The 25,279-nt window shown below is 33.9% G+C and overlaps 3 protein-coding genes and 1 pseudogene across 3 annotated transcripts; 2 read left to right on the forward strand and 2 right to left on the reverse strand.

Moving 5' to 3' along the window:
- Nucleotides 1-7,894: 7,894 nt before the first annotated feature.
- LOC120177450 lies at nucleotides 7,895-10,414 on the forward strand (annotated as a pseudogene).
- Nucleotides 10,415-15,642: 5,228 nt separating this feature from the next.
- On the forward strand, nucleotides 15,643-16,403 carry LOC120177409 (gibberellin-regulated protein 14-like). Its single transcript, XM_039183570.1, has 4 exons — nucleotides 15,643-15,699; nucleotides 15,773-15,805; nucleotides 15,883-16,075; nucleotides 16,180-16,403. Exons 1-4 carry the CDS (start codon nucleotides 15,643-15,645, stop codon nucleotides 16,362-16,364), a joined length of 468 nt encoding a protein of 155 aa, XP_039039501.1. The 3' UTR covers nucleotides 16,365-16,403.
- Nucleotides 16,404-17,375: 972 nt separating this feature from the next.
- LOC120177491 (ferredoxin-thioredoxin reductase catalytic chain, chloroplastic-like) lies at nucleotides 17,376-21,275 on the reverse strand. Its single transcript, XM_039183620.1, has 6 exons — nucleotides 21,015-21,275; nucleotides 20,605-20,717; nucleotides 19,654-19,703; nucleotides 19,454-19,525; nucleotides 18,345-18,405; nucleotides 17,376-17,451 (listed from the first exon to the last, which is right to left on the reverse strand). Exons 1-6 carry the CDS (start codon nucleotides 21,109-21,111, stop codon nucleotides 17,407-17,409), a joined length of 438 nt encoding a protein of 145 aa, XP_039039551.1. The 5' UTR covers nucleotides 21,112-21,275; the 3' UTR covers nucleotides 17,376-17,406.
- Nucleotides 21,276-22,007: 732 nt separating this feature from the next.
- On the reverse strand, nucleotides 22,008-25,218 carry LOC120177516 (protein NRT1/ PTR FAMILY 5.9-like). Its single transcript, XM_039183643.1, is given in 5 exon segments — nucleotides 22,008-22,914; nucleotides 23,003-23,081; nucleotides 23,084-23,516; nucleotides 24,582-24,799; nucleotides 24,872-25,218. Coding segments are annotated over 5 exon segments (1,629 nt in total). The 5' UTR covers nucleotides 24,927-25,218; the 3' UTR covers nucleotides 22,008-22,070.
- Nucleotides 25,219-25,279: the final 61 nt, after the last annotated feature.

The raw sequence follows: 25,279 nt of genomic DNA on the forward strand, positions 1-25,279 counted from the left end.
TCAAAGCATGTGAACTAGAAATGTATGCGGTTAGGACTAGTTCAAAATTAACATGCGGATAGATCATGTCCAGGTAGGAATAATAAGCATGTAGGGTAAATATCATGTGGGGTAAGACTTTTCATTTTCATCATTTTTTATTATCCTTATCTCACTAACTTTTCCTTTAATTTTTGTTCTTTTACATTTTTTATCATTCGCATCATTTAAAAGAGGTGTTGATCCATAAAAGAGGTGTTGATCCACCAAAAACGTGTTTGTTAAACCTGAATAATTTTCATTAATGGACAAAGGGGTTGTAATACAAAAGATGAAAATATAGAGGACATTGTACAATACAAATATGTATCATATTTAATCCAGAAGACGTGTTACCCACAATGAAGAATATACCACTCTGCGACATTATAAGGACTCAGAATGAACCGGGTCTACATCAAGCATAATGAAAGTCTATCTTTGAAGAACTGACTAGCAGAGGTTGCAGGGCAAGATGAAGGTTACTGATCTTGGGAGTCCCTTCAAAGACAACAATGGCAAAACGATAGCTGAAATTGGAGACCATTGTTGACGAATTCAAGAAACAGACAAATTAACTTCACATAGTTCCTATCAATTGAGGGATCCATGACGTATGCGCTGGGAATAGGTTCAACAAAAGATAAATACCAGAGATGCAGTCATTCAAGACTTCTTGGGCTAGTACAAAAAGCGACTCAACATTTGCATGGTTCATCCAGAGAAGCTAGAGCGGTTCGACAGGTTATTCAACCGGTGACAGACGAAAGTAGAAGACTAGTCAACATGTTAGAAGTTGTCAGAATATTTTTGTCTTTTAAAAGATAAAACACTTTTGTCCCCAATGAGGATTATTTATAATAACAGAAATATTTTTGGATCAATGCCTCGAACATTGCATGCATCATGCATTCCTGCATATTTCGCATTATTTTCTCTTTTTATTAAATTCACATATCTCATCAAAATAGGAACATTTTGATTCTATTCCCAGGACTTACAAGGAACTTTACAAACAACTTGTGATACCCACGTAGTGTCACCATATCCGGTGGAACCCATGAAGCCCCCAAACCCCAAGTGGTATGATGAGAATGCTCATTGTGAATATCACGGCAGTGTCCCGGGCACACTATTGAGAACTATTACGCATTCAAGAGAGTCGTACAGAAGATGCGTAACCAGAACTGGATTGACTTCAACAACTTGGGGGCATCCAAGTGAGGAAAATCATTTCATCATTTGAGGCATTCTGTTTGAGTTTTTTTTTCATTTTTTCTCAAGTTTTTGTAAGAACATTTGAATAAATTTATATTACTTTAATGATGACGAGCAATCACATTTGCAAACTTGCAATTCTTTGAATATCAACTGAGTTAAGAAACTCTGTAAATGGTTCAAAGTTACATATCTTTGACAAAGTAACAAGGACTTTGGCCTTACCTAGAATATACCCTCAAACATTATACCCTGCTCTTGCAATTAACCAATATAATATTTTTCCTTTCATAAGGTGCGGACAACATGGGCATCCTTTTGCATATGACATTACTATGCTTTTTTTTAAGACGTTCAATGATGATCATTATCTTTACAGATGGAATAGTCGAGTAGGTAATCTAGTTTAGGTCAGTTGCTTGGAAATTGAACTCTAAAAATGAGATTCCTTGATTTTCAACAACACCTAGACTATAACGGTTCTTCTTGACAAACTTAAGAAATTAAATCCGTAAGCTGAGCTATTCCACTAAGGCAATTGTTATAGAGGAAACTTGAAAGCCCTGGCCTTATGAGTAGATTACGTTCAAACCATGACATTGTTCAAACACTTGACAATTCGGTGTTTGCTCCACTGTTATTGTCCGCTCGAAGACTTTGTGATGAGATGAACCCTTCAGTTAACTTGATAACTGATTATAATGTTAAGTTGTCCCTCTAAAATATTGTTAAACGCCCCGGCTTTATGGATTCAGCTAGCCAATAACGGCAAATTAAATCAAATTTATCTAAGCAAGAAATTTTCGGTAATGAGGACTAAGTGAGTTAAGGAACACCTGTTATAGTCAACTTCACATGAGCACTCAGGAATTTCATTTTTCGACCAATATTTATGTACTACCTTTGTTAGAGGAGCTTACGAGGCTTGAACAAATGGAAGATTTCATATGATCGAAATAAAGTCTAGTAATTGATTATGCTAGTTGCGTCATTTTGTCCGCACCCAATTAAAATGCCAAACAAAAAAAGCACATTGCAATAAAAAAAATGACCTTTTTATGGTTGAAACCTTAGGTCAACCTAAAGCCAACTCATCCATTTGAACATTTTTCAAAGAGCTGTAACTCTGAAAGCATTAAAAGAGCTATTGATTTATTTGATATACTTTGAACTCATGTTATAATTTGATTCAATTGCGAACAATATTTTACAGAATTTTTATCATTTTCCCTCTTAAAACAGAAAAGGGAGAAAACATTTTCAAACAGGACAGTCTCAAATATGAAAGTTTCTGTAAAGCCAAAGCTTGAAATGGGGCATGGTCGATTCCAACGACAAGACCAGCAGACAAAAATGAGGCTCCATCCAAGAGATAAAATAGAATTAATTCATGTTGCATGCATCTTAGACACACTTAAGAGCATCACATTTATCATTTTTAGCACACATATTTTTTTTACAGCTTTAGAGTCAAATTTCAACTTCAAGATGAAGATAATCGATTCAAAATGTACATTCGAAATGATGGTGGTTGCTCAACTTTACAGCGAAAGGGCGACTGACGGTCAACAAACAACTTTTCAGTTTCATTCAGAGTCAATTTCAACTTCACAGCGAACTTTTTAGTTTCATTCAGAGTCAATTTCAACTTCACACGAAGGATATTGGACTCGAGACAACACAAGCTCAACTTCACAGCGAAGGGGCGACTGACTGTCAACAAATAACTTTTCAGTTTCATTCAGAGTCAATTTCAATTTCACATCAAAAGATATTGGACTCAGACACACAGCTCAACTTCACAGCGAAGGGGCGACTGACTGTCAACAAACACTTTTCAATTTCATACAGAGTCAATTTCAACTTCACAGCGAAGGATATTGGACTCGAGACAACACAAGCTCAACTTCACAGCGAAGAGGCGATTGACTGTCAACAAATAACTTTTCAATTTCATTCAGAGTCAATTTCAACTTCACAGCGAAGGATATTAGCCTCAAAACAGCAAAAATATTGGATTTCAACTTCACGACGAAGGATATCCAATTCGAGGCTCAACTTCACAACGAAGGGGCCATCCACGGTTTTAACTTCACGACGAAGGGAATCGTTCCCACCAAGGCCTTCGAGTTCGACTACGCTCGCTCAGCTCCAAGGCACATCATTTGCAGCATAACTTAAGTCAAGAAGGGTTATCTGCCAACCGAAGACCCTCGAGTTCGATTACACTCAGCTTCGAGGGCACATCATTTACAGCATAACTCAAGGCTAGAAAGATTATATGTGACCAAAGACCTTCGAGTTCGATTACACTCAGCTTCGAGGGCACATCATTTACAGCATAACTCAAGGCTAGAAGGGTTATCTGTAAACAAAGACCTGGGAGTTTGACGCTCAGCTCCAAGGTACATCATTTGCACATAGCTTAAGTCTAAAGGGCTATCTGCCAAGGACCCTCGAGTTCGATTACACTCAGCTTTGAGGGCACATCATTTACAGCATAACTCAAGGCTAGAAGGTTATCTGTCACCAAGACCTTCGAGTTCAATTACGCTCAGCTCCAAGGCACATCATTTGCAGCAAAGCTTAAGTCGAGGAGGGCTATCTGCCAACCGAAAACCTTCGAGTTCGATTACATTCAGCTCAGGGCAAACCAATATCATAGCTCAAGGCAATAAGGGCTATCTGTCAATAAATTTGTCAAGTTTGACTATATTCAGCTCAATGACACATCAATCATACTATTGTCCGATTGTAATCGAGGTTTTCATGTTAAGAAGAAGACTTGGGTTAACCGCATGGGGGAGTCAAGGAACTGCTTTCCAGTCGAATTTTTAAACCAAGGTCTTTAAAGCGAGAAGAATACAGAATTTGACTACAATTTGGTAACGAGAACCACAACCCAATTCAAATTCTGAACTATGACTTCTATATCATTTCAAGTGGACTCGACCTCGCGACGGAGGGCCATCCAATTCGACAGGGAGTTATTATTCAACTCCGCCGAACGAAATTTGTGTCTTTTTTTCTTTGTCCTATTTTCGTTCCATGAAAGGACAAAGAGGGCAGCTGTAGACACCCATTTCGTCCGATTTTTTAATTTTATATATTATAATTTGCAAATGCTTTTAACATACATATGATATATAGTTTTGAAAACGGTTTTTTGAAATATATATAGTATATAATTTTAAAAAAAATTGAAAATATAATATATGATTTTTAAACATTTGAAAACTTATATATATGGTTTTGAAATCATTTTGAAAAAAATATATATATAGTTCTTTAAAACCTTTTGAAAAAACTTATATAAAAGTTTTAAAAAAACATTTTTGAAAAATTAATAATATAATTTAAATCATTTTTTAAAAACTGATATAATGTTTTTAAATCATTTTTTTAAAAACTATAATATATAGTTTGGAAAACTTGTTTTAAAATATATATGGTTTAAAGATGTTTTGAAATATATATATAGTTTATTAGTATACTATTATTATTATTATTTAAGTTATTCGTTTATTAATTATTTTTTTTTTTTTTTTTTTTTTTTCGGTCCAGATTATGGTCCAAACGATCCAGCAAGAGTTTGAAGAGTGTTCCTGACCCAGCCCAGAGTATATTAGGGTTCCACGTTCAGTCAAGACGCCACCAAGCCACTGCCAAAGGGGATGGACAGAATCACAAACAAAACAATGCACCGAGAGAACCCACAGAGGATCAAACCACGAGAGACCAATGGCCAAATATCGAGCCATCATAATCGAAACCCCATCATCAAAGAGCCACAAAACATAGTACAAAATCGACCATCACCGGAAAACAGAAAAGATCGAACCGATACCTCAATACAAAATTCCTCATCGAACCTAACAGCAGTCATCGAGCAGAACGAAAAAACCACAACACAAGAAGCAACCACGACACCAAAAAGCAAGATATGCAACAAGCATTAAACCAAAAAAACAGAATGAAAAAGAAAGCATTTTTATCGGAGTCGAGAGGGATCGTCGGCATTAAACCAAAAAAACAGAACTGAAAAAGAAAGCATTTTTTATCGGAGTCGAGAGGAGATCGTCGGGAGGGAAACGAAAGGTTCGCCGGGGAAAGGTAAAAAACCGAAGGCTTAAACCTAGATCTACGCCAAGGGGGTTTGGTTTTGATGTTTTGAGGTTTAGGTATGGGATCTCGGGAGTAAGGTGAGCATTTTGGGGTGTTTTGGGTTTGTCTTCGGCTGGGGAGCTGTTTGAGAGAGTTTTTCTCTCATTTAGGGGAGAGCTTGTTTAAGGAAATGGTGAGAATGAATGAGAAATAGTCTTTGGGTATTTATACCAAGGACTATCGTGTAATTAAAGGATAGTTAAATCCTTTCTGTCATCCCTGTAAGTTTGAATCGCAATTCAATTCGGTCACCTACTTCAATTTTACCTCTGAATTTCCAATTTAGTCAATTTAATCCCCACTTATATTTTAATATATTTGTGAATTGGCCTCTTGACTTTTTACTTGTTCTTTTACAGTCCATTTTTTCTAATGCATCGAGTCTAATTTGTTCCAATTTGATCCTAAGTTTTATTCTTATTTTTTATTTTTTTTATTTTCATTTTACTTTTAAATATTTTTCTTTTTAAAAAAAAACTTAACCTTTGTTATTATTTTTTTTACTTTACTTCGTTTTTTTTGTATTATTTTTAATATTTTTTTATTTCATTTTTTATTATCTCTCTTTTTTATATATGTCTTATTTATCTATTTTCTTTAATTTATTATTCATATTAACATTTTTTCGTATTTTTTTATCTAACATATTTTATTTCAGTCGTAATTCCAACTGATCAAAGAGTAATTCGGATAGAAATTTAATTTTAATTTAAATTCTAATTTTCGCAATTAAAGACAACTGATAAATTAATTGGTACTGAAAGGTGGTTCAAGGGTGCTAATCATTCATTTACCGTAACCGACTCCCGAACTCGACATGTTTCTGGTACAACGCAGATCAGATAAGATGGTGTCCGACCCACCTAAATTCGTTTTAAAATGGTCGGTGGCGACTCTAACCCATTATTCAAGTCGAAGCCCAATTCTGGGCCAAACCGAAATACGGTTCCGACTTATTAAATAAACTCAATTACCAAATAATATTCAACCACTAGAATTAAAATAAATTCCAATTTAATTATCAATTATAATTTGAATCAAAATATAACACATTACATATCATACATATGAATTTGTAAAGTTTTGAATCCAAAATTTTAATTGTATGTCAAATATTCAAATTTATAAAAAATGAATTTGCTAAAAGTTTAGATAGATAAAGTTTGAATTCCCTTATAATAAAATATATTTTTATTTTATAATTCGAATTCAGATTTAGATATCTAAATCTACCACTTGAATTTGGATAATGAACATCCATTGATTTGTGTGTGTATATATATATGGATTGAGTAGAAATTTACATACTCAAACTCGATTAGAGTATTGGATGAGCCTGACATGCTCGACGATCACTGCTGAGCACTACTAACGATGAACACTAATTAATTTATAAAAACTTAAATTTTAAAAGACTCAACGTAAAATTATAAATTAATTACAAATCTAATTGTAAATTATTTAAAATAAAATATTAATTACATTATTTTTCATAATTATAAATTGTTGAGCACCACTGATCACCTAACTATTTCGCTTTTTCATTTTGACCACCAATTTTAAAATTTTATCAATCAGGTCATCCAACTATTTAAATATATCAATAAAGTCACTTGTCATTAACATTTAATAGGAGTGCTGACGTGATAGTTAATAAATTGATATAATTACATATTTGATTCTCCATATTTATAAATTCTATCAATTTCATCATAATTTTAATTTAATTTAATAAATTTAATCTTTAAATATTTATTAATAAAATATCTTCCAATCTCAGTGATATGTGTACACCAAATAAACATTTCCCCCTCTGCAATAAACATGCAAACAATTTTTTACATGAGGTTGTTCATGTCTTTTTATTCCAAACGGAATTCTCTATCGCAAAAGCTAAGAAAAGTAGTTTTTTGGTTTTGGATTAAAACTCCAGTTTTAAAATCACTTTTGCTCTTAATTTGAGATTTTGATTTTGCATTCAAAACGCATTTTCAAGCCAAAAGTATTTCTATAAACACTACCAAAAGGGTAGCAAATAAATAGGTAATAACCCAAAATTAGATTTGAATTAATTGGATACATAAACCAAATAAGGTAAATCTGAAAAATCCCAAAACAGTATAGCAAGGTGATCTGCACTTTGGCTGTACCTAGTTGTCATGAATTCACAATTTTGGTTTTTCGTTGGCTTTTCACTTAATCATTTCATGAGATTTTGAGGTCATGAGCGGATCCCTGTGAACATTGGTCACATGTCAAAGCTGGATTTGGTCCAATAAATCTTTTTCAAACATGTTTCCATCTTTAATTTAATTTTGGATTTTCTTTTTAGATCTCAAATTCTAGCCACAGTTGCAAGTAAACAGAAGCTTTCCTGTTTTCCATTATTAGTACTTCACTGAAAAGTATTATCAGTGTTCAAACTTCCCCTTCCTAATCCCTTCTCTTCCATCATGTTTTGACTTGAAAGATATCATCTTTCCAGTTTTTCCTCAATGGTGAACATATAAAAGTTGGCATCTTTTTGTGTTCTTTTCTTTCCCAAATCTCAGAACTGAAAACCCAGATTTTGTTTTTGGTTCTTTTGCTGAATTTTGATCTGGGTTTTGTTGAATTTTGATTCTCTCATCTGTTTCGAGATGGCTCCGAGTTCAGTTGTGGTCTCCATTGAGAAGCCAAACAAGTTCTCCTTAGTGGAAATCAATGGCTCAGGCTCAACTCTACTTCTGGAAAAACAAAAGGCAGTGAGTCCCAAGCAGTTCACTTGGTTCCTTTTCCTCAAAGCTCAAAGAGTTTTCGCCCGTCTTTCATGGCTTCCAATGGCGTTCAAAACCATGGCTTCATCAGTCACGAAACGCATCGCTTTATCCGATGTGAGCGAAGAAGAGACCAAGAACAGAAAATTGTATAGATTCATCAAAGCGTTCCTTCTTATCTCGATATTGGCTTGGTTTTGGAAATCGTTGCCCATTTGAAGAAATGGAATTTGAGCATCATTCAGCCATGGGAGGTTCAAGGTCTCCTTCAATGGTGTTATATGACATGGTTGCATTTAGAGTTGATTATATTGCTCCATTGGTGCTAACCATGTCCAAATTCTGCATCGTTCTCTTCTTGATTCAGTCTCTCGATCGGCTTATTCTTTGTCTGGGTTGTTTCTGGATTAATATAACAACTTGAAACCTAGAATCAATGGAGATGCTTTGACATCGAAGATGCCTCGAGTTTCCCTATGGTTCTAGTCCAGATTCCAATGTGCAATGAAAGAGAGGTGAGGATTTAGCCTTTCAAATTCAATCATCTTCATTGTTTCTTCATCTGTTTTTGAAGTAATTCTTGGTCAGGTATTTGCCCATCAATTGCTGCTGTTTGTCAACTTGATTGGCCTAAAGACCGGATTCTAATTCAAGTGCTAGATGATTCAGATGATGGCAATTTACAGCTTTTGATCAAGGATGAAGTTTCATTATGGCGTGAGAAAGGGGTAAACATAATCTACCGACATCGGTTAATCCGGACTGGATACAAAGCCGGCAACCTTAAATCGGCAATGGCCTGTGACTATGTCAAGGACTACGAATTTGTGGCAATATTCGATGCAGATTTCCAGCCTAACTCTGATTTCCTTAAGCAAACTGTGCCTCACTTCAAGGTATTCCACAAAAATCCGATTGGAAGATTCGGATTTCGGGTTCGTTTTACTTTCTGTAATGATTTAAAAAAATGTTGATCTGCATTGCAGAGTGATCCTGAGCTTGGTTTAGTTCAGGCGCGTTGGTCATTTGTGAATAAAGATGAGAATTTGCTCACAAGGCTTCAAAACATCAATCTTTGCTTCCATTTCGAAGTTGAGCAGCAAGTGAACGGTGCTTCCTTAAACTTCTTCGGATTCAACGGGACTGCCGGCGTGTGGAGGATCAAGGCCTTGGAGGATTCCGGTGGCTGGCTTGAGAGAACAACTGTCGAGGACATGGATATCGCGGTTCGAGCACACTTAAACGGATGGAAGTTCATCTTCCTCAACGATGTTAAAGTGCTTTGTGAATTGCCCGAGTCTCATGAAGCCTACAAAAACAGCAGCACCGTTGGCATTCGGGTCCGATGCAGTTGTTTAGATTATGTCTTCCTGCCATTGTGAGATCCAAGGTTCGACTACTTCCCTTTTCCTAGCATCATATAACGATCTAATCCACTAAACGAACTTAACGATTTACATTCATCGATGCAGATTCCGATATCGAAGAAGGCCAACTTGATTTTTCTGTTTTTCCTACTGAGGAAACTTATACTTCCATTTTACTCCTTCACATTGTCTGTCATACTTCCATTGACAATGTTCATTCCTGAAGCTGAACTCCCCCTTTGGGTTATCTGTTATGTCCCGATCTTCATGTCACTCCTAAACATCCTCCCAGCCCCGAAATCCTTCCCTTTCTTGGTCCCCTACCTTCTCTTCGAAAACACAATGTCGGTCACAAAATTCAACGCCATGATCTCGGGACTGTTTCAGCTCGGAAGCGCCTACGAATGGGTAGTAACAAAGAAAACAGGTCGATCATCGGAGTCCGACTTAGTGGCCTTAGCTGAAAGGGAATCGAAATCTTCTAACGAAGAGAATATCACGAGGAGACACTCGGAATCCGGGTTGGAGACGTTGAATAACTCAAACAACTGGAGGAAACCAGCCCTTTAAAGAAGAGAATAAGCTGTACAGGAAAGAGCTTGCGTTGGCTCTTCTCCTACTCACAGCTGCTGCAAGAAGCTTGTTGTCTGCGCATGGAGTTCACTTCTATTTCTTGTTGTTTCAAGGCTCGACTTTCCTAGCAGTTGGCTTGGATTTGATTGGTGAACAAATAAGTTAAAAAAGAAAACAAAAGACAACCTAGTTTTATTTCTTTTTTATGTTCAACTTATAATGTTTTTTTAGTGCGTATACAGAGTTTGGATTGATTTCCATGGACATCAAACAGCTACAAAAGCACTGCTGTCTGAATCATTAGAGTTTTAAGAGATTTAAAAGTTGAGTTATTGTATACGTCTACAAGTAAACGTGTATTAATAATTATTATTCAGTATGAAGTTGAGTTTCCATGGATTGTAGTTGCCGATGTCGATCCATCATCGGGATGGACGAAAACGATGACGATGAGACAAGTTGATTTTTTATAAAAGAATATCAAGATCAGATTAGAATAAAAAAATTTGGGGTGGTCAAGATAGGATTAAAAGAAATCATTTTGGAGTAAAAATCATAAGAGTAAAATACATAATAGTCCCTCGATGATAAGGTATTACTTTGTTAGTTACTTAATTATTAAAAGCTACAAAATGATCCCTCAATTATATGACGTTTTGTTAAGTTTCTGACTATTGAAAGTTACAAAATGATCATTGACTATACATATATTCCAAAATCGTTCTTTTTTGTTGAAAAAATTGACACTTGTCTGAGCCGGAACTTAACATGTTGATTGAGATATGATAAAAATTATATTTTAATGATGTCTACTGATACCATCGTTACTTCAAGTACTGGCCCGCCAACATAATGTTTCATGATGACAGAAATTAACGGAAATTAATCTATAAAATACAATTAAATGATTTGAATCATATTTTATCATATCCAATCAATAGGTTAACGTCCATATCAGATAACCGCCAATTTTTAATGAGAAAAGACGAGTTTGGAATCTTTAGTTAATCGTATTGCGTGTCCTCAAAGTTGACCCTCATTTTAAATTAATCCTAAATTTTAAATATTTTAATTTCATCCCTAGACTATCATTCTAGATTTGTCTTCAAACTTTTGAATATTTCAATTTCATCCCTAACTAGGACCTTCATTCAAATTAGTCCCTACACTTTTTGAACATTCCAATTCCATCCCAAACTATAAACATATACTTATCACATCCTTGTTAATAAAATCGTTAGGCAAGTTATATTATATATGCTTGAAGAAAAAAAACTTTAGGCAAACTATGGTTGAAATTGATTACATATTTGGATGAATTTAGGGATGGAATTGGAATATTCAAAAGTTAGGCGACCAATTTAGAAAAATGGCATAATTTAGGGATGAAATTAGAATGTTCAAAGTTAAGCACTAATTTAGAATGAGATTCATAGTTTAAGGATAAATTGAAATATCCAAAAATTTAAGTACCAATTTAAAAATGAAAGTTATAGTTTGGGAACATATGATGCAATTAACTATGTAATCTTTCATCATCAACTTATTTTAAGCAAGTGTACATATGTTATATAGATAATTTAAATTTATCATGTAAAAAAGACGGTGTTATTAAGATATTTTAAGATTATTATTTTTCTACTGTATCAGATTCAAGTTATCCATGTAACAAGTACACAAGTTTAAAATTTATCTACATTTTTAATATACTTGGCGTCAGATTTAAGTTGACATTTAACATATAAATTTAAGCACATAATAAAGCATGTTTTTAAAGTTTGAAAATCAATTTAGAATATGAATCATAATTTAGAGAAGTCTAATGTAATTAACTCCAAGACTTATGCAAACGAGTTCCTTTGTCAGTGCGTTGCACGTGTATTTACACGTTTGATTATTTTAATTAATTATTTATGTTTATTTCATCTAATAAAAAAAAAAATTATTTATATTATCTCTATTCCGATGCTCAAACTATTGGAGTTAGGGGTGTTAAAAAATATTGAATCGTTAATCTGTATAATCGTTATATTTAATAGATTAATTAATCGAACGTTAAAAATGATAGTTAAGTTACGTTAATTTTGAAAACGGTTAACCAACAGTTAACCATTAAGAAATTAAATTTATAATTATATATTTCTAATTTATTAAATTTTTACACAAATAACTTAATATAATTTTTTACTATTCACATATATATATTAATAAATTTATATACAAATAATTTAATATATATATATATTTATCATTTTTAATTTTATTTTTGAAAAATAAAAATATTCTTACACATTTATTGTTAGGTAATAAGATATTTTGAGATGTATATAATTACATCGATATAGTATGTGTTAAGTGACTTTTTATTTTATCATTACATCGGTTTAAGTATGTGTTAACTTATATATTTTTGTAGTGAATTATAATTTTTTTTGACAAATAACTTTAATAGGTTAACCTATAACCGATGTTAATAATGATTAACCATTAACGATTAACTATATTTTAATAATTATATTAGTTAAAAAACTTATAACTATAATGATTAACTAATCGATTAGGACAAACGGTACAATTAACCATCCAGTTTTAACATCTCTCTACAAAGTTGCAGTTTTTTGATTTGACACAGTCTATTCTGTCACTGGCAAACTATATCACATGATAACCAAATCAATTCATTTTATTGATTTATGAATGGCAATCATTATCCTCAAAATGACACTTGCGCACACTATAAATCAATATATAAGCCTTAAGACATAGCTAAAGAGGGAATATTCTTCTTCTTTTCTCCACTCTTCTCTCAGTGCTCCCTCGAACATTATTCATTAGTCTTCAATATGTTTAAAAAGCAAACGGTTGCAACCCTCTAAATTAAAAAGATAAATCGTTGCAATTGACATAACATATTATTAGTACCAACAATTATATGATGAACGTGGACATACTTTCATATTTAGAGAATCGATAAGATGAACCTTCGAACATTATAATCAATTTAACTTAAAATATTTGTCTCAAACCGTCTAAGTGTTCTCCCAAGCCATTTGGAGGGATTGTTAATGTAATCATAGGGGATCCCAACTTTATATTCTATGATAAAAGGTCACACCCTCAAAGTGACCTTAGGTCTGATCTCAACACAAAGTACTATATAAGTCACCATGCAGGTGAATAAGAAGGCTTTGCTGGAAAAGTTATTGAATGAGTGTTGTTATTTATAACTATTAATAATAAGTCATGTCACTTAGTGAATAGACTTAATTTCTGGTTTAAAGTTGTATCCATTTAATCATATTTATTCAACAATTCTATACATGAAAAGATTAAGTCATTTCTTGAAAAGGTTAAGTCACTTCATTGAAATATAAGTTACTAAATATATCAAAAAGAAAATCTTTGTAAAAAATATGAAAATTAACATATTATTAAGTCTTAATTCGATTGACATTATTATTGTTAACATCTAAAAAATAAGTTTAAGTATATAATATATTTTTTTTAATTTAAGGATTTGAGCTTTCTGTTTAAAAAATCTATAACTTGAACAAGACTTGAGCCTTAAATATTAAAATTAAATCCGACCCACATTTTAAATATTTTTTTTTGAAGTTGTTCAACTGGGGATAAAAAAAAGAACAGATAATATTTTTTTCATTGTAGGTAGGAGTTCAATAATTCAAGTTCTATATATATGGGTTTTAGTGATACAAATATTATTGGACTTAATGGTTCAGAATTTTTTGTCATGACATTTTGAACATGTAATGAACTTGGTATCCACATGCCATGTGTTGGGAACAATAGTGACCTAAACCAAGAAGATTTGATAGATTTCTGTCTCATAACCAAACAATTTTTATTGATATTTCTTTAATCCCAAAAAAATATATATCATCTCGTCCCATGTTTGTTAGAATTAAAATTTAATTGATATAAAATTAAGAACTCGAGATTTATATTAAATTATTAAAATAATAAAATAAATGTGAAAGCATGCCAAAATTAATTGATATAATGAAATTATTAAGTTTATTTGGTTGTGATATTCTAAAAAATAGATTTTCTCTTGCCGTAGAAATTCTTTGATGGGATAAGACTAAAATAAGTTAACTTGTTTCTTGAGAACCACTATCTGTTTGTATAGATGAATATATATCAATCTATTAAGTATTTATAGTTTTATTCCTCATCAAATTATAAATACAACTCATGTTATACACTTTAATATCTATGACATGTACATAATTGGTCGCTTGATTTTGTATCATACTTTATGATAGCATTTTACATTATACATATACCAATTATGGATTTTAATCAAACAATCTCCCACTGTGAACATATGTTTCTTGACAATGTAAAACCTTATGAGCTCAAAATTTGCTATCTTATAATAGGTATTCTATAACATTCTCATCCATCAACTATATTCATATAGGATAAAAGCGGTTTTCGTCGTATCATTCATGACTAGACTCATCAATGGTCACATATGCAAATAGAATCAAATGGCATTAATCAATTACGGAGTGTAGCATAAAAATTACATGCAATGTGAACCAATATCCTATTTAAATGAATACAAAATATAAATCCTCTCGATACATAAAAAATAAATAAATATTTTTTATCAATCTGGGGTAAGCACAAGATAATATATATTCAAAGATTACTCTCAACCATTTAACATTTAACGCTCATACACTTAACATTTTTGATATTCGAACTCGAGACTTCAAGGAATAATCCATACCAACGGGGAATATCTATTTCTAGAAGGATTTAAACCCATTTTCTGTTTTACATTATCAATCCCTTCAAGTTCCAAGAATATTTTGATCAAAGGTGAAATTAGTGATACCATTGTTTCATTACATGTGGCATCACATGTTAAGTAGGAATAAATAATCCCACTTGCATGCCCTCCATTTATGAATTCTTAAATTGGACCTCCTCGGGGGATTCATAGTCCAGTTGTAATGGCAGTCTTTTTCAAGCTTTTCGAACCAGTCTTAAAAACCTCGTATTTTATTACGTATATATAACTCATAGAATTAGTCTCTATATTTTAATTTAATCAATTTTACTCATTATACTTTTAAATTTTGGAATGTCAATCGTTATCCAAATAATTCCAGGACAATATAGTTAGTAAAAGAACTTAAAACAACCAAATTAAAGAATAGTAGTTAAATATATCTACAACTTAATAATAATACAATAACTGATAGCAGAATTATATTAGAATGTAGGGATTACATCCGTAATTTATAAATAGTAGAAGAACTAGTGAAAGATTTTGAAAACAATTGCTTAACTTTTACTGTAGTGCAAAACACGTGCTTTAATTCATGTACAAGAATCCCATCCATGATCAATCATTATGCTGGTTCAATGATTACATCAACTCACTTAAATATGAGTGATTTAGTGAGTCTGGGAAGTAAACAAACATCAAGTGTTCCAGCACGTGAAACTCTATTTAAAGCAAGAGAGAGTTTGTGAGTGATGCATCAAAAGTGTGAGCAAAGCTTTCATCAATGGCTTCCAAAGCTCTGCTATTTCTATTGGCTACTCTTCTGCAACTTGCTTCAGAGGTATGGGTTAGGCTACCTTCCTCTAATGAGTTGTTAATGTTATCTAACTCAAAAGTTGATCTGTTTCCTATAGGTTTCATCTAATGAAAAGGAAAAGAGGATTGAGGTTAGTTTTCTCAAGCAATGCTCATCTAAAAACTTATTCCTTGTGCCCCAAATTTCTTCAGCTTTCTTTGGTTGCAGATGAAATATGTTAAAGTTCCTGAACCAGCAACTCCAATCCCAGTGAAGGCACCACCACACCCAGCTCCTGCACCACCAGTCAAGTCACCATCTCCACCGTATAAACCTCCAACTCCGGCACCCGCACCTCCAACCACAACTCCCCCTTACAAGCCACCAAGTCCACCACTTCCACCGGTTAAAACAAGGAAGGGTAAGAAATCATACATGCTTGACCCAATCTAAAACACAAGTATCAGATTTTTGTCTAAAAATTTACACATGATTAAATCAAACTTGGATGATTTGTTTATGCAGATTGCATCCCTTTATGTGGAGAAAGGTGCAAATTACACTCAAGGACTAACCTATGCATGAGAGCTTGCATCACATGCTGCGATAGATGCAAATGTGTTCCACCGGGGACGTATGGGAACCGAGAGATGTGTGGGAAATGTTACACTGACATGAAAACCCACAACAATAAGCCCAAGTGCCCTTGAAAACACACACTTAGGGTTTCCTATTTGGTTTTAAGCTAAATCAGCTTGTAGTATGAAGTGCTTAGAGAGTGGAGAAGAGAGTGGAGAAGTTTGATGGTTTTTCTTGAATGTGTTCCTATTTCTTTCAACTGAACTTTACTTTTGTTGAGTTAATTTTTTTAGGGTAAATTATGAGTTTAAGCACCTAAACTATTATTTTTGTTCCGTTTTGATATCCAAACTTTATTTTGTTTCAAAATCATACATAATGTCTAGTTTAGGTTTCATTTTGATGCTCAGTCGTTAAAAAATTAACAGAACTATTGACATGATATTTTTTTATTTTCTTCAATAATGATGTGACATTACCTTATGATGACACTTCGGTATCACAGGTGAGTTTTTAACGGCAATATATTAAAATAAAACCTAAACTAACATTAAGTATGGTTTTGAAACAAAATAAAGTTTGGGTATCAAAATGGAACAAAAGTATTAGTTTAGGTACTAAACATGTAACTTACCTCTTTTTATAAGATAATGTAACTTTTTCGAGGAAAAGCTAACTTTTTTGCTTAATTTGATTTGATTAAATAATCTTTCGTTTAAGTATCACATTGGGAGATAAAGTATAATTTAAGGGCCAAATCACATATTAAATATAATTTAAGTACTAATGCTGCAATTGCAACCTATTAAGTAGAAGCAAATATAGGGACCGAGCAAGATTTTATATTAGGAGAATGAACTTATAAAATTTCAGAGGAGACAAAAACATATATTCAATAGAAAATACATAGAAAAATCTAAAATATATGATAATTTTAAATTTTTAGAGGCAACTGCCCCACCCGCCCCTTGGTCCATCCCTGAGCAAATGTGTGCATGAAGGGCAGTAAAAACATAGATACAAAACAAAGAGGTTTAACTAGTGCAATTCCAGATCACATGGGAGGTAAAAGAAAAATTACTCTATTGATAATAGAGATACAAATACCCTATCGGGTTGGGGGCAAATACAAGTTATGATTGTTTAGAAAAGTGAAACTCAGAATGTCAAGAGCTACATGTTTGCCGTTGTTTCCTTGATTTCTTCCATTGTGATGGACTGCACACCAAGTATACATATAGTCAGACCAAGTATACAAAATATCTGCTACTTACATGAATTGATGCTAGTAAATACCAAATACGACGAAACTATGTTGCCCAAACTCCGGCAAGTTAAACTACCTTGCAAGTCCCTATACTATCGGCTTAAGTACACATTAGTCACATAAAAGTGAGCAATTTAGTCCCTTTTGTTATACCCTCTGCCTTTAAGACACTATTACGAAGCATTGAGTTGTCGGAACCAGCTATATCACCACATCAATATGATAACTCAGAAGAAGCAGTAATCCCCTATTAAGTGGCTACTAGACTAATGAGGCGGCTCCATGAAGACCCTGGTGATGTCAGACAGAGGGGACCAAGAGCATCAACAACTGGTGGCCCTCCGCCCAATCTAGAAGGGGTGAACCACAAGCCGCTGACCAATCTCCTTCAACCATAACCCATTGAACCACCATCCTATATGTTGGACCTCAACATATTTATATTTAATTTTGAAGCAAAGAGATAACTTTGAACGTTAACAATGCTGATTTATCGTGGAGAAAAAATGGCACTTATAATGTAGAAGGATTAATTTGCTCCTAAAGTTATAGTACAAGGACCCGCCAAGTAGTTTAATTTGTTGTGTATAAGTTTCAGATATGAGTATATACCCAACACGGGTATGTTTAATTTATTTTCAAGATTTTCATGTAATTGGAGGATTCTAACTCCATTCCCATCTCCGAAAATATGATGGCTACGGGTGCTTAAATAAAAACGAAGAGCCAAAGCAACTGGAGGATTATAATCCTCCGAAAATATGATGGCAACGGGTGCTTAAAGTTAAACGAAGAGCCAAAGCAACATAACCAAGGAAAAAGATCTAAGAACCCAAATAAATACCTGCTCTTGGCCAGCAAAATCATTATCTGGAGTGAGAAAGAGCATGCAGTGACATTCTTTCCTGCCGAATATTTGTATACATTGAGTAAGAGAACTCAGATTAAACAAATGAAATTTACATAGTAACCGTAGAAACTAATGAGAAAGAGCATTTAGTGCCGGACAAGTATGTTTTTCAACACAGGTATGTTCAACTTTCTCTCAAGTTTTACCATGTACTTGGAGGATCCTTGAAGGGTCATATCCTCGTATCCATGTCTTAAAACATATCTGACGCGAGTATTTCAAGAAAAATGAAGAGTCGGAAAAACATAGCTTGGGCAACAGTTTCCAGAAAAGACATGTTTTAACTGTTATCATTGTTAATATGAACTGCAAACTTTCAAACCATACAATATCTTGCCTTGCTATCAGAAAGAATATAGACTAGGACACACCAAAGCAGTTCTTTGATTTTTTTTTATTTTTTTTGTTTCCGAAGACTGTTTGCTTCGGGAAAGGAGAAATATAGCTTGAATTTTTCATTGTATAACACAAAATGCATGAAACAGAAGTACAAGTTCATGAATCAGAACTCAAATCCCAAGTAAATACTTAACACCTTTTGCCACGATAAACCAAACTCATGTCCCAAAGACAATATCAACATTTGACATAAATCCTCTTTACTTAGCACCAAATTTCTTTTCAACTTGTTATAGGATTATTTTGAACCTCTAAAGTATCATGGAAATCCTTCCCCACATAATACCTTCATTGCTACAACTACCTGCGGTTTGAAATCAATCTTGATCATGACATTAAAGTTCCTTTCTTAATTTCATGAAATAAGTAACTAGTTCATCAGGACAGTGCGCTCCAGTTCAGAAGCTTCCACTAAAGTCAATGATCAGAAAAGTGACAAGCAGCCATTGTTAAATAGTGGATCTCAAAAGGTTCTATACGAAAACATTAGCACTGGTCACCTTGATAGGAAGATCGTTATCGACTACGTATTTCTAGGATGAAACGAAAGATACACCTACTTTTGGACTTCCCATACAACTCAGGCAGTGAGACCAATTTACATGAGGAATATACATTAAAAGGTATCATGACAATGCATTCACCTTTCTCTCATAGGAACGCATGGACAGTTCCAAAACCCCTGCCCTGCCTCAGCAGCTTTATCGTCATAATGCCTGTAATAATTTGGATTTACATTTAAAATGTTATTGAATCTTATATAGCTATATATGTCAAGATACTTGAGTGTAACGAGATCTAATAATATGGAACAAGATAGAGAGATCATGGAGGAAATATTTACCTGCAAGGGCAGAGAGGGGCACCCAACGTATCTTTATGCTCAGCCAATCCCTGTCCAAATATCCGAAAATAAGTTTTTGTTTATCAAGAAATGAAAAGATGAGTGGACTTGATGGATTTAATAAAGTGACAGAGCTAGGACAAGGTTTATGCTATGCTCAAGTAGGAGTTAGATTTTAAAAGAAAATCCAACATTCAGGAAAATACATCACATTCAAGAAGATCCAAACTAAGGCACAGATTTGTTGGAATAGTAAAATATAGCATTTTATCATTCTTCAATTTGTCTTGTTGTTTATGAATGGACAAGATGCAGTCCTTTTGTCCATCGTTTGAAGACAAGGCATTAACAATTTTTGAATTCAACTTCTCCGATAGGTACACCTGAACATGCGGCGTTCTATATTATCTGATAGAATTCAATCAGAATTGAGTAAGTAAAGAATTTCTGCACTCTATTCCTTCCAGTTACAATAAAGGTTCACCAAGAGTAACTAATGGTTCTGCTTGTGATGGTCTAGGATAAAACACTAAACGATAAGACTTTTCCGGATTATCCTTCACATGTGACATGACATAGCTTATTGATGCCATACTAGCCCTTGAATTTTTGGTGAAATGCATATTAGATACAGACTAAACAATAGCTCTAACAAATTTTCTTAGCTAAAAGTAAGATCTTGCAAGTTGCAACTGAAAAATATCATATAACTTCCATTGTCAACCATATAACAATGCTTGACATCTAACTCTCACTAATATTTGAAGCTTTTTGAGCTGCCTTACTGGTAGAAAGGCTAAAGGATGAATCCTCTGCAATTCAGCCCTTTGAATGTTTCACTTAAGGCAGGGTTGAAACCAGGTAATGACTCATTTGTGAAGATTTTTCGAAACTGGGATGCAAAATAAGGATATTCAGTTCAATCGTTGAAGAGCTGAGTCTAAAGAATACCTTGATAACAACAGAAGTCACTCCCTTATCCATACAGAAATATGTGCCCGAACGGCGAGCATATTGTTCCGAGAATTTCCTCATTATTTCTACAGATTTCTCTGATGGTTCCACTGAAATACAAAGTCAAAGAACCCCAAACGAAATGAACAAAAAAGAGAGAAATTTGACTCACACAATCACATGATATTGAAACCCCAGGAATTTTATCAAACAGATAACCAATAGTATAGCACCAATTCATCAAATTCAAGCTAAAAACAAACATGGAAGAAACTTCAACTCATATAATCACATAAGACTGAAACCCCAAGTCAAAAAACCAAAAAATGCAGCTCAAACACATTAAATTATAACTAAAAATGATGATACAAAACTTGGGAATTCACTAAAACAAGCAAAGTTAGTACCTTTAGCTCTGATTACAAAGAGATGACGGGAAGTTTTTGGAGGGCAAGGAAGATAAGAAAAGCCTCCAATGTTAAAGGAACTTGCTTGCAGAGTCATCGCTTCAACTGCAAAAGAAGCTAGAGTTTAATCAACTTGTTCTTGGAGTGTGCCCTTTTATAGTTTCGGATATTTGATTGAGTCATGATATCATCATTTGATTTTGGGTTTTCCAAGTTTTCATGAAAAATTTGAAAGGCTCTCCCTTTACCACTTGTTTTTGAGAATATCAACCAACAAATTACATAAGCCACTCATCGGATTGTCTTTCAGCGATTAGCCATTGATCGGCATCCATCAGAGTAGTTTTTCTTTGGCATAATATCAAAATTAACCCCAACTGTTATCAAAATGGTTATTTTAGTCTCTTTTTTTATAACATTTTAGCCCCAACATTTTATTTTAGAGCAAAAAAAAAAACACTCTATGGATGGAAGCTACTAATAACAAACGGTTAACGCTCCGAAATAAATGTTTTTTATCTTAAAATAAGATGTTGGAGGCCAAAATACTCTAGAATAAAAGAATATAAGGGTTAAATTGATAATTTAGTCAAACATTAGGAGACTTTTTACTTTAGAATAAGAAGTTGGAGGCTAAAATTTTCTAAGAAAAAGAATATGGGTTAAAATGACAATTCTAGTAAACACTCGGGGTTAATTTTAGTATTATGCCTTTTTTTGGTAAACTATATATTTGGTCACACAATTATTCATATTTTTATTCTAATAATCAAATTATTTTTTTAATATTTTCGTCATTAACATTAGATTTCTATTCTATTTTAATAATTAATCGTTTAAATTAGATTAAAAATTAAATTTAATACGACGATGTGGTAGCTGGATATAAAATAACAAATCTCAACATGGTTAAGGTGAAAGAGTGGTAGCTTCAGTTCTTTGATAATATACGAGGCAACAAAGCCTGCACAAATTGCCATGAAACATTTACATCCAAGTTTCTAACACACATTATTGCAAGAAAGAACTGAATCAAACCGATGAAAACGGAGAATTTCATAGCTTATTTATAGTAGCATTTTCGAGTTCAATCCGACTTTTGTAGCATTTGCAAAACATTGCATAAAACAGTACGCTCAAAGCACTGGCAATGGCTAGAAGCCAGTATAGTTTGTCCAGTCCATCTTCCCTCATGTCATCCGAGAACCAGCTTCGTCTTCCGTCCGAACTTGTAAGAGCTTCGATGACCGAGATCATCAACGCGCTAAGGAAACTTCCGACCCCGAAAACGCTGGTGTATAGAGCGAATCCCATCGTCCGCATCCGGACCGGGACTTCATTGTAGAAGAATTCTTGCATCCCAACAACGGTGAAAATGTCCGAAATGCCTAAAAGAACATACTGCGGAAGCAACCAGAAGATGCTTAATGGGACTGTTTCGGATTCCCGGTTGCCTATTTTCCTGCTGATCTCGAGCCTCGTCCTTTCGACGACCGCAGCGATGATCATAGCAATGACCGAAAGAAACATACCGACTCCCATTCTTTGCATTACGGTGATACCTTTCTCATTACGAGTGACCAACTTCGTGATCGGGATCAAAACTTTGTCATAAAAAGGCATCAAGAGGATTATAGACAATGTAATTGCACTTTGTAGCGTTGCCGGTGGGATCTTGAAGTTCTTACCGACGTTCCGTCTCATTGTCATCCCTTGTTTCGTGAAAAAAGTTGCAGGCTGTTGGAAAATCACGGCGAACATCAAAAGCATCGTCCATATAGGCAATAGACGGAGTACTATTTTCACATTTTCAATCAGGTAAGTATTTGGTTCAAGATTCAAATCCGAGCCCTCATTGCCGTGGTGATGTTTTTTATCACAAAGAGGTCTCTGTTGAAGCCTATAAACAAGTTAGAAGCCTAGAGTGACCATCAAAACTTATGCATATCACTTAAAGCATCCTCGAAATCGAATAAGAAAATACTCACTCTAGCTCCACTGAATCGGACTTTTCGTCTGGCAAGGTGATGCCGCAATTGATTAATCTCGACGCCGTCTCTTTCATGGTTCGAACAGGTACAGAAAGGGCTTGTTGTATATGGTTCGATCCTGTTTATGTGCGTAAATCCGGCTACCGCATACGAAGAACGCGACGGATATAATCATGGCAAACATGGGGATTGCGAATCCGAGCACCCAGCCGAAGGTATCTTGGATGTAGGACATTAGGATTACACCTAAGAGGCTGCCAGTGCAAACACCGAAGTACCACCATTGGAAAAATAGACCCTTCTTTTTGGAGCTCTTTTTGTCATCATTGGTGCATGGGAATTCATCATCATGGTCCAGTTGGTCGGCTCCAAAGGCTTGCAAAGAAGGGTTATATGCACCTTGCCCTAATGAAATCAAACAAAGGGAACCAAAGAGGAAGGCAGAGGAGCTTGTGGTGCTTGGAGGTGTATATGTCCATACCAAAGATGTTGATGCCACGGCTCCAAGGCCCTAAAATTGTTAAAAGAAACCGCATAATGTCAAAAATTAACCCTAACGTTATTAAAATTGTATTTTTGATTCATATTCTTCTTTTTGGAATATCTTAGTTCTATCGTTTTATTTTAAGAAAAAATACTTAACGTTTGACTAAATAGATATTTTGGTCCTTATTTTTTTTTTGAGATTTTTACCCTCGATGTTTCATTTTAGTGTTAAAAGACTCCTATTTTGGAAGGTTAACCGTTTATTAACTCCATACACGCAATGGCGAAACACAAGAGGGATTAGTGGAAGCCATGGTCCCACTAAAATTTAAAAAATTATAATTTAAACCCTTAACATTTAAAAAAAATATTTGACTCCTCAAAATTTTTAGAAATTCATATTAAACTTTAAAATTTTTAATGTTCTTAATAAACCCCTCCCATATTTTTTAAAAATTCTCATTAAGCCTCTCAAAATTTCAAAAATTTTAGTTAGACCCTAATTTTTTGAGGAAAAATGTAAACTAAACCCTTTAATTTAAAAAAATAGTTTAAACCTTTGAATTTTTAAAAATTTTAAGTTGACCTCCCAAACTCTATCAGCAAGTTCCGCTATTGCATAGAGGGGTCTTTTTGCCTAAAATGAAACGTGAGAGTCAAAATATTAAAAAAGAATGAGTCAAAATGACTATTTAATCAAACGTTAAAATCATTTTTTGATATTATGTAAAAAAACGTGTTATTAAGATTTTTAAATAAAAAATTAGTTTAATAAAAATATTAATTGTAAATTAAATTTTATATTTTAGAATAATATAGAAACTTTGAGATATTTAAATCAAATACAATCAGACAGATGTAATCATGAAGGAATAAAAAATAAAAAGTGGTGATGAATCAGAGTCCAACTTTTCTATTGCCTGCTGGTGTAATCCATTTACCTTTCAATGGTGTAAACGAGCATGCATTTGAGAAAATTAAATAAAAATAATAATTAGAAAAAGAACACCAATGAAGTGCAATTTCATGAATGAAAAAACAAATGAGCAAAATCTGAGAATGAAGAACAAATTGTATGAAGAGGACTCACCAAAACATAGAGGAAAGATGAAGTCAAAATGGTTGAGTACCTATCCCAGAAGGAGTCAGCCAAAGGTGCCACCAACAATGGCAACATGGAAGTGAACCCACACCAACTGTTCACAGTCTTGGCCGCTTCAGAATTGCTCATCTTCATCACATCCGTGAGGTATGTCACCAGATTCGACGCCACTCCTTTGAATGCAAACCTCTCCATTCCAGCAATCACTGCAAAAGTAAACGACTTTGCTCACTTTCCGCACATATTTGGGGAAGAAAGGGGATGAGAGAATTGTTTACCTATAAGAAGAATACATGATTTACTAAGCCCTCCGGCTCTTCTTTCTTCAGCCATGTTTAAAGACAAACCAATCTTCTGAATGGTCACTAAAGAAGGCAAAGCTTGTGTTGTGTTACCATAAACAAACAATGGAGAAAAAGCCACTTTTGGCTTTGGATTACCTAGAAAAATGCAGAAAACACTGTTTTTTAGCAGATTACTTCAGTGAGGCAGATACGTCTGCTTCATTGACACTTGGTGATCAGTGGCAAAGCCAAGTATATTCCCAGCACATCAAGTTCCCCACGACAGAAAATACAGCTGATGATTTATAATGGCGGGAGGATCGCATTTGACATTAATATTTCTCCTTTTCTTTTCCATTTGATTTCTGTTACTGGTTTTAAAGACAATCATAGGTTCGAATC

The sequence above is a fragment of the Hibiscus syriacus genome, unplaced genomic scaffold, assembly GCF_006381635.1.
Source record: "Hibiscus syriacus cultivar Baekdansim isolate YM2019G1 unplaced genomic scaffold, ASM638163v2 tig00112289_pilon, whole genome shotgun sequence".
NCBI lineage: Eukaryota > Viridiplantae > Streptophyta > Magnoliopsida > Malvales > Malvaceae > Hibiscus > Hibiscus syriacus.

What these genes read in the sequence shown, in the direction of transcription:
- LOC120177409 (XM_039183570.1), top strand. Translation starts at nt 15,643, where the DNA reads ATGGCTTCCAAAGCTCTGCTATTTCTATTGGCTACTCTTCTGCAACTT. An exon ending in TTCTGCAACTTGCTTCAGAG is followed by an intron (nt 15,700 to 15,772) that starts GTATGGGTTAGG and finishes TGTTTCCTATAG; the next exon opens with GTTTCATCTAATGAAAAGGA. An exon ending in ACCGGTTAAAACAAGGAAGG is followed by an intron (nt 16,076 to 16,179) that starts GTAAGAAATCAT and finishes TTGTTTATGCAG; the next exon opens with ATTGCATCCCTTTATGTGGA.
- LOC120177491 (XM_039183620.1), bottom strand. Translation starts at nt 21,111, where the DNA reads ATGACTCTGCAAGCAAGTTCCTTTAACATTGGAGGCTTTTCTTATCTT. An exon ending in TGACTTCTGTTGTTATCAAG is followed by an intron (nt 19,704 to 20,604) that starts GTATTCTTTAGA and finishes ATATTTGGACAG; the next exon opens with GGATTGGCTGAGCATAAAGA. An exon ending in ATTTTGCTGGCCAAGAGCAG is followed by an intron (nt 17,452 to 18,344) that starts GTATTTATTTGG and finishes CTTGGTGTGCAG; the next exon opens with TCCATCACAATGGAAGAAAT.